This window comes from Chroicocephalus ridibundus, chromosome 1 (assembly GCF_963924245.1).
Source record: "Chroicocephalus ridibundus chromosome 1, bChrRid1.1, whole genome shotgun sequence".
Taxonomy (NCBI): domain Eukaryota; kingdom Metazoa; phylum Chordata; class Aves; order Charadriiformes; family Laridae; genus Chroicocephalus; species Chroicocephalus ridibundus.
This window is the reverse complement of record NC_086284.1, coordinates 74,295,013-74,303,569: the sequence shown is the minus strand read 5'-3', so window position 1 is coordinate 74,303,569 and position 8,557 is coordinate 74,295,013. Positions and strand designations below refer to the sequence as shown.

The 8,557-nt window shown below is 38.2% G+C and overlaps 1 protein-coding gene across 9 annotated transcripts in view; it reads right to left on the bottom strand.

Annotated features, from left to right (window-relative positions):
* Nucleotides 1–415: 415 nt before the first annotated feature.
* INPP4A (inositol polyphosphate-4-phosphatase type I A) overlaps nt 416–8,557 on the bottom strand; it is a 126,398-nt gene continuing 118,256 nt past the window's right edge. For 6 of the 9 annotated variants that reach the window (XM_063339805.1, XM_063339813.1, XM_063339822.1 and 3 more), the window contains one exon: nt 416–1,518. In XM_063339805.1, coding sequence (XP_063195875.1) covers nt 1,386–1,518 — 133 coding nt within the window. In that variant the 3' untranslated portion in view covers nt 416–1,385. The other 3 variants (XM_063339831.1, XM_063339848.1, XM_063339838.1) reach the window with 1 other exon arrangement.

Genomic DNA, 8,557 nt, shown 5'->3' with positions numbered 1-8,557 from the left:
GGGAACCAAGAAGGAAAGGGCACAGTATGTTAAATGAAGCTAGCTAGAGATTACTTAATCCTGTTAAAATTTGGAAATTAATGTTTAGCTGCTTTTTAAAAAGGTACCTTAGCTTCAAAGGCATTCTTTGGGAGACTATTTCTGAGGAGATCTGTTGAACATTTTTTACCAAATGCTATCAAACGGATCACCTTAGTCATAAGCTAGAACACATCTGCAGTTCTCATGCATTAGCAGTAGCACGTGAGCAGTTCCTTTCTATCAACATGGGGCATCCCTACCTTCCTCAGAAATACCCTGAAAACAGTCATACTTCCCCCCCAGGATTCTGAACATCTGCCCACCCAAAATGCAAAGGTAAACAGAAGCCCATTTTGGTTATGGAGTAACGGGGATGCATTGGGCACTTTTGAGCATTTTTGTATTGACATAGAAAAATGGTATGGGGGAAAAAAAATCAACCACCAATCAAAAAAGTGTAACCGCCCGAGATACTAATGTTTACAATCCAGAAGTGATATAAAAAACCATGGGTAAAAATGTGTTAATTAATATACAGTACCATGGAACATACTGAACATGTCACGTGCAACATTAGCAACTTGCTTGTTGCACTTGCCTTATAGTAGGGAAGGGCCGGGGGAGCTGTTGCTGGCATTAATGGTTAAACATCATTATGTTTCTGAAACACTTTTTAAAAACAGTTAAGATGTGTGCCCAAGTCCTTATCTGCCAAAAATGACAGGAATTTGTTTTATTTGGACAGAACTAGAAACTAGACCTCATAGGCCTGGCCTTTTATGTATTGTTAATTTCATATATGAAGATGGTATCCTATATACAGTAAAACAATTTATACTCCTGGCTTTTATTGTGCTGATTTCTTTTTTTAAAGTTAAACTTCAGTTTCTTGATTGTAACAATGCATTCTACAGTTATTGGACTGTCTAGGATCCAATCCCTTTTTATTTACAACTTTTGAGTTTTACTCTCAGTTTTAAAAAGTTTATGAAAACCTCAATCTCAAGTCAACTCAGTATAAAAAGATGTTATGTGAAACAGCTGCCTAAATGCCATTCCTAGAGTCCTTGCCCATCCAGGAGGTACCTAGCTATTTGCATATAGGTAATTCTTAAGTAGCACAATACCTGTTCATCTGACATACACTGAAGGCTATTTAAACGGGCAGAGTCATCACACTATTCTCAAGCTAAGGTGTCAGAATAATTGTTACTATAGATTCCAATTCTGTTAAGTAACATGCTCTGTATAACCTAGCGAAATGTACAAAAAGGTTATTTATCTCTTCTGGATGACAAAATCATGTTTAATCTAGAGTGTATCCACGTGTTTTAATGGAACAGCAATTAAAGGACATAGTATGCTTATGTTTCAACTTTTCCATAAGTTCCTTCTGGAGGCCTGTAATACTTTGGGAAAGCCTTCAGTTGCAGGGAATTAAATGCATACTTGCGACATCCAACATTCTTCATTGTATTTTCTCGCCGACAACCCTCACTGGGGAAAAAAAACAAGCACAAAAAATGACAGCAGTAAAAAGGAAAAAAAAAAGACTTAAACTAAGATGAAATGAACTGGTTATTTTATAGCATTAAAAAAAAGTTGGTTATATTTAATGAGCGTTTAATTAATTTGCCACTGCAAATATTAAAAATGATGACTCATCATACAATGCTAGTAAGAAGCACACAGAATGGACACATGCTATGTCTGATTGCTAGTTTTGCATTTCTAAAAAGCAGCAGCACATCTACTGAGAAAGTTCTTTCACGACGGTTTCATGTATTTCAGGGTACATTGTTGTGGAGTTCACATGCCGCTTCATTGCACAAGGGATCCCAAGGGATTGCTTAAAAGCAGTTCTGCTAATTTAGTAATACATTAAGCTGAAAAAGAAAAACTGCTGATCTCTCAATAAGAGCTTTAAAGTAATTTTATTGTTCCCTGTACGTCAGTATTATCAGTACTTACTTAAAGATTAGAGCTGATACAAAAATAATTACTTTCCAGTTATCTCTGCATGCATAAATTGACTTGAAAACCAACGTACTCTAAAAAAAAATTCTTAATCATGAAGTAGCAGCTTTGTGTGGGTGCAAAAAAGATTGGCTGGATTGACAGTCATCACCCCAATGAAACAAAGCTGTGCAGAATTTAATTTTTACCCAATATTTTGGTGCAACTGCCCCACACTACAAAGAGGTTCTGTGCTACAATAAAAAAAATACTCCAGTTATAAGGCTTCTTTACACTTGTAAATCTACTTCAGAGTTCCTTTGATTATATCCAAAAACAGACATACAAAGAGGAAGCACTATCTTTTAAATATATATTATAAATCAATTTAGGCTTGCAGGAGAATGTCCTTCCCTGATAGAGAACTGAAACCCAAACAATGATTTAATATTGGAACTTCATGGCAAAGTGTACAGTACACCAGCTTACTGCAGAAATGTCAGGTTACTCCTGTCTTGGAGATGGCTGCAGCATCTACCAGCTAAAACTGTGGTCATCCGATTCAAAAGGAGGGTTTGGATTCTGGTTCAGTTTGAAAGCTCTCTGCTCTTACTGACCTCACCATTCTTCTAATTTTGGTTAATTAAACTGACTGTAACTGTGTTCTGCAGGTACCACCTAGTTTAACTTCATAAAACATTTTAACTTTTTGCTCTAAGAAGCACCTTAAGAAAGTTTGAAATTTGTCTCCAGAGCACATTCTATGACTGCCTTCTATAGAATGGATTGTACGTGATGACACTGGTTTTATTTCATTGTTTTGTGTTTTACAGAGTCCATCCCAAAGGCTGTTGCAGTCAAATAGATTAATCAAAAAATTGCACAAATTATAGTTCAGAGTACTAATAAACCCATAAGATTAAATAGCATATATGGGATGCCAGATGAGCATTTTCACTCCAAAGTGAATCATTCTCTTCATAATTCATTACACTGCATCTGATTATTGTGCATGTCCCACTATGGCACAGGTAGGCCATAGAGATGGTGACAAAGATATATTTCACACACCATTTCATGTGCCATGTTTCTTCTGCTGGAAGCACGTAAGCAGTATGCACTACAGCATTTAAAATCTGAATGTCTGAATGAAAGCACAGACCAAGCTAAAAAAGAAAAAACAGATGAAAACTTGTCCCCACCAAAGTTTAAGAAAAAAAGAAAAAAATTACATTGTTTTCAAAAAGCCTAGGCTTTCATTCTAGATGAATTTAAGGGTGGTCTCGCTGCAACCCTACTGATAGTCATGAGCAAAGCCTTCATACCTTATTTGAACAGATTAATAATGTCAGGAAGTTCAGTGGAAATACGTCTGCTAGAGTTATCTTCGCATCTTGTTAGACTGAACCAGGACAGTCATCACATCGCAAGAACAAGGCCACAGTTTCAACCTGACAATTGTTCGCTTTGTAACAAGGCAGATTTTGGTACCCATAGCAAATGAACCAGTGTTAATCAGAAAGAAGAGATGATTTGTATGGAGACACGGTGGTACTAGCTATCAGCACAGGACATGGATATGTCCAATACCATCATACCATGATTTCAAATCTCATCAACAGTAAGGATTTACCTAAATTAATTGCAACTTAAAATAAATAGGATACATGCTTCAATATATATATATATATTAAAAATATATGTCTGGGTTTTTTTCTTTTAAAAACAAAATTGGAAGAATAGTGAAGAAAGATACCAGGAGATAGTGTACTGTACAGTCTGATTTCATGAAGACACAAATACAACCACTTTTTTTTTTTTTTTAGTTAGAATATTCACCAAATTCAGGATTTAATTCTAATTTTTATTCTAACTGTGCTTTTTTTCTTTTTTTTAAGCTTACCCCTCTCAGAAGCTTTCAAATTCCATTAAAAATGATAATAAAAGCTATAGCTACCTATGTTTTTTAAGCAAGTTAATAATAGTAGAAAATAGAAATCACAGTACTAGAAGAATTCTCCTCAGAAGCCCAATTTTCTGTCATCTCAGGCACAAAGCGAAGTAAATCCCTTCATAAATTTAGCAAACTACATTAAATGAGGTTAGGTTTTTTTATCAGCTATTGCTATTGACAAGCTTTGCTAGACCACTGCATCAACAAAATCTTTCTGTTTAAATAGGCCTATCCCAGTTTGATGTTATATATAAATGATGATCAAATTTCATCTGCAATGATTCTGCGTGACTAAACTAGGTAAGCCGCTTTAGTCTCACCACTTAAATAAATGTTAACTTACCATCATTCATTTATCTCTAAGTCACTATCAACATCATAACTTATTAAAGCTGTCCAACACTTAAAAATGGAAATAACAGTAATATTTAGTCTAGTGTAATTAAAACAAAGCCCAAAGGAAAACCTCAAACCCACCTACTAAAGGAGCTAACTGATACCTCCCTCTTCTTGCCTGAAGCATTAAAGACCAATATCTTTAACTTCTAGGATGATAATGACCCTGTTTCAGAAAAAGTTCTATAACAGAGCACCTGAAACAGATAACGGATCATTAGCAGGCTAATGCCAATTACATCCTCTTCCTAACCACAAGTCACTCTATGTCTTTAATACATCACAAAATGCAGATCTACAAACAGAATGAAATAATTCTGCATGCAGCGCACCGCAAGTTGTTTTTTGAGTGGGTACACTAGTCTGTTAGAACATGCTTAACCATGAGAAAGGAACAAGACTATGGTTTTACAAACTGTTCAGTAATGTAAATTGTATATTATGCTTTGAAATGAAGGTAGAAATTTTTATATTTCTTTAAATAAATTTCTTACAATTTCTTATAAACCCCACCCATGTTTTTGTGTTTCTCTTCATACCTCGTAAAAATGAAAGGCAAGATTAGCATACACCTTAAATATACAAAAAGATACAAATTCTTTTCAGACAGAGTTCCTTTCTCTGGAATACATGAAACAAGTAACACAAACTATATTTGGTAAGAGATCTTCAGGCCGGCTAAAGTAACGAGGTAACAGGCCAATGTCAGACTATGTTACAAGCACTGAAAGCAGAACAATAATTTAAAGTTTCAATACAATTCTTTTTGATAAAATAATTTGATGTATATTTACAGTTTAGTACAATAGAAACGTAAAATTGTAAGGCATAATAATAATTCTTGGCAGACAATGCTATGACACATTCCTTTGTCCAGCAGGTACCAAGTGGCAACACACATTCAAGCACTTTTTTTTTTTCTTTTTTTTTTTAAACCTTATCTTCACTTGCAACGTAATCTGGCCACCAGGTATGCTATGCTCAGAAACAGCCACACAATCAGTAAATTGGGGCTGAGAGCTAGTAAAGGAATAGAGTAGAGGAGGCTGGGATCTAGTCTGAAATCTCGGATGGGCACCAAGCCACTCAAGTTCTTCTGGGTGACTACCTCCCGTGTTCCAATGCTGTGAAAAGGAAGAAGGTTGGGAGGAGGGAAAATAAAACAGAAAGGAAGACAGACATGCAAATGAATGTATAAAAAGAGATGGCAACACAAGGTGGTCAAGAAAATGAATAAACATGGAAGAAAGTACAACAAAACCAGAAGATGAAATAAAGGAAGCGTGGAAAAACATCTCAAAAATATGTATTAGCACAATTACAGAAATAAGGAGAGGGAAAGAGAATAAAAGAGAAAAATAAGAAAGAAGTACTGTAGTCTACTGAAAATAAACACATGTAGGTTGAACATAAATGGTTTTCCATGTTCACTCTTTCAGATTACCAAGCAATAATATCCCATGCTGCTCTGCCATGCTTCCGCATGCTGTAAAGAAGTGGAGCTCTGAAAAGCAAGCTGAACATGAATAACCATTGTAGTATTTGACCCTTTCAAACATCTTTCCATGTAGGCTGCAGTGAAATAATTTAACCTCTTGACTACCTGCTCAATATGTAAACAAAATCCCCAAACCACCCACTTACTCTTCTGCTTCAACATGAATTCAAGTGTGTGTCAATGTGCTTTCCAAAATGCGTATTTCTGAAGTGCCTCAATATATGCATGCATCTCATTATGCCCCCGTTTCTTACATTGCTTTGAGCATCAAAGGCCTACGGTGGAGAACACCTCTTCAGGTAACCCAAGGCTTTGTAGGGTGGTGTTTCATTTTGGATCACTCTTATGCCCTGTGCAGTCCAACTCTATTTTTAGTTTACAAAGCAACAACTAAATGCAACCTATGAGCCTGATCCTGTTAGAACAAATGTGCTCACTCCATCCATAAAATATGTGATACATAAGGTGATACACAACCTTGCTGGTTGTGTAGCAAAGTTAGGGAACCAACAATGTTTTGGAAGACATTAGGGATACCCTAGAGGTGGTGAAAGAGATGCTGGTGACGCTTCAAGTCAAATGGAATTAGGTGTGCATGGAACTAAACCAACTGTATTTCTGATCTGGATTAACACATCCAAATTGGTGATCAAAATATGTTTTCACTTCTGGTGCCTTCACTGGACGGTGCCTGCAAATCCCAATTTTCTTTGTAACAGTGGGGAGGGGTGTGTGCGTGTGTGATCAGGAGAATCAGTAAGTGGAAAGCTAATCTGACTGGAAAGTGGTGGATAAAGGCTCAACAGAATAACCTGGAGGAAGAACAGCATTTTAGGGTATAGATAAGGAAGTAAAACAATGGGAGAAGGAAAGAAGGAAGAAAGGCTCAAAATGGTGAGATGTTATGAACATCACATGCCACATCTCTACCGTTAAAAATTAGTGCCAAGCTATTCAATTTTACACAAAGACATATGCACAGACACATACAGTGGGAATGACGGCTGGAAAGTGCTTTCTTTGTCACTGTTGGCCCATCTAGATGCTTCCACACAAGGGGTGAAAAGTCAACTTTTGGAAATACCAAATATACCAAATTGTACAGTGTCTTAAAATATTCATCATCAGACTACTTCTAGGAGAGGACCAGGGTAAAGAAACACAGCAAATTCCCTGCTAATCCAGCTTGCGTATGGGAATCCTCTCTGTGAGAAGCAGCTGGAGCTGCCTCATGCTGGACACGGCTGGTTCCAGCCAGCTCAAATGGACCCACCGCAGGCACAGCTGAGCCACTCAACCATGCTGGTGGTGCCTCAGGGAAAGCGTGCATAAGAAATGGCAAAACACTGCATGGCAGTGAGGAGTGATGGGAAAAGATCTGAGAAACAGACCTGTAAGCACCAAAGTCAGGAAAGGAGGGGAGGAGGTGCAGCCATGGAGATGACCATGGTGGAGCAGATATCCACCCTGCAGTCTGTGGACGACCTTATGGTGGAGCAGGTGAATATTTCCTGAAGGAAACTGAGCTCATGGAGAGCCCACGCAGAAGCAGGTTTATCCTGAAGGACTGCAACCTGTGGGAAGGACCCATGCTGGAGTCGGGGAAGAGTGCAAGGAGGCAGAAGCAGCAGAGAGGAGCTGTAATGGACTGAGCTTGAACCCCTGTTCCCCATCCCCTGTGCACTGTTCAGTGTGGGGAGGAAGCAGAGGAATTGGGAATGAAGGAGTGAAGTACTTGGGCCTGGGACAAAAGGGGTTGTGGGGGAAGGCGTTTTAATTTTCGTCTTTGTTTCTTACCATCCAAATTATTGGCAAGAAAGTAATTCTCTCTAAGTTGAGTCTGTTTTGCCTGTAACAGTAACTGGCAAGGGATCTCCCTGTCTTCACTTCAACTCACGAGCTTTTTCATAATATTTTCCCCCCCGTCCTGTTAAGGAAGGGGAGTGAGAGGGTGGCTGGGTGGGTGTCAAGCAGGTGGCCAGGGTCAACCCACCACAGTTTTATTCTTAAAGGCGGTCAACCAGTGAAGAAATCTAACCAAGCTTTTTATCATGGCTGTTTTATTGCAATGAGTGGTTATATCCAAACATGACTGTCAGGGCTTTATTACGTAGCCTTTTTAATCATCACCATGGCAGCTAGGAGAGATTATTTCCCTCACCCCATTTCATTTTTTTTGCTTTTCAAATCCCCTATCAGAGACAGCTCTTCTCTGTTGGCTGAACTGCTTTTTTTGCAACTTCCTAATTGGTTTAATGAAAATGAGCTGGGCTACCTTAAACACATAAAGCATTTTGCTACCCAGGCTGATTTTGACTGAAACTGGATTAAAGCATATTCATACAAACAGCTGCACTGGTGTATCTGATGGGACAGTAACCAGGTGGGGGGAGGAGGGCAGGGAGTCACAGGTCTAGTGGGGAGTGTCGGCACTGCTGTGGATGGAAGAAGCTATGTGATCCAGTTGGACTTCGACTCTTGACCTGCCTTTACTGGCTAGCTAGTCATTTCCTCTGCAGCTTGGACTTCCAGACATATCATCATGACTTTACTGTTTGTAGGCTGTGAGATACCATATATCTGATTTGGGACTGGAAAAGCTGCGACTTATTTACAGAAAAGTGAGTTTATTCTAATAGAATATTTTTTTCTAAGGTGAAAGCCACAAACGTGTATCTGTGAATTTCTACAAGAATCTACAACGAGCACTCAATGTTCTCTCCTTGATGTCC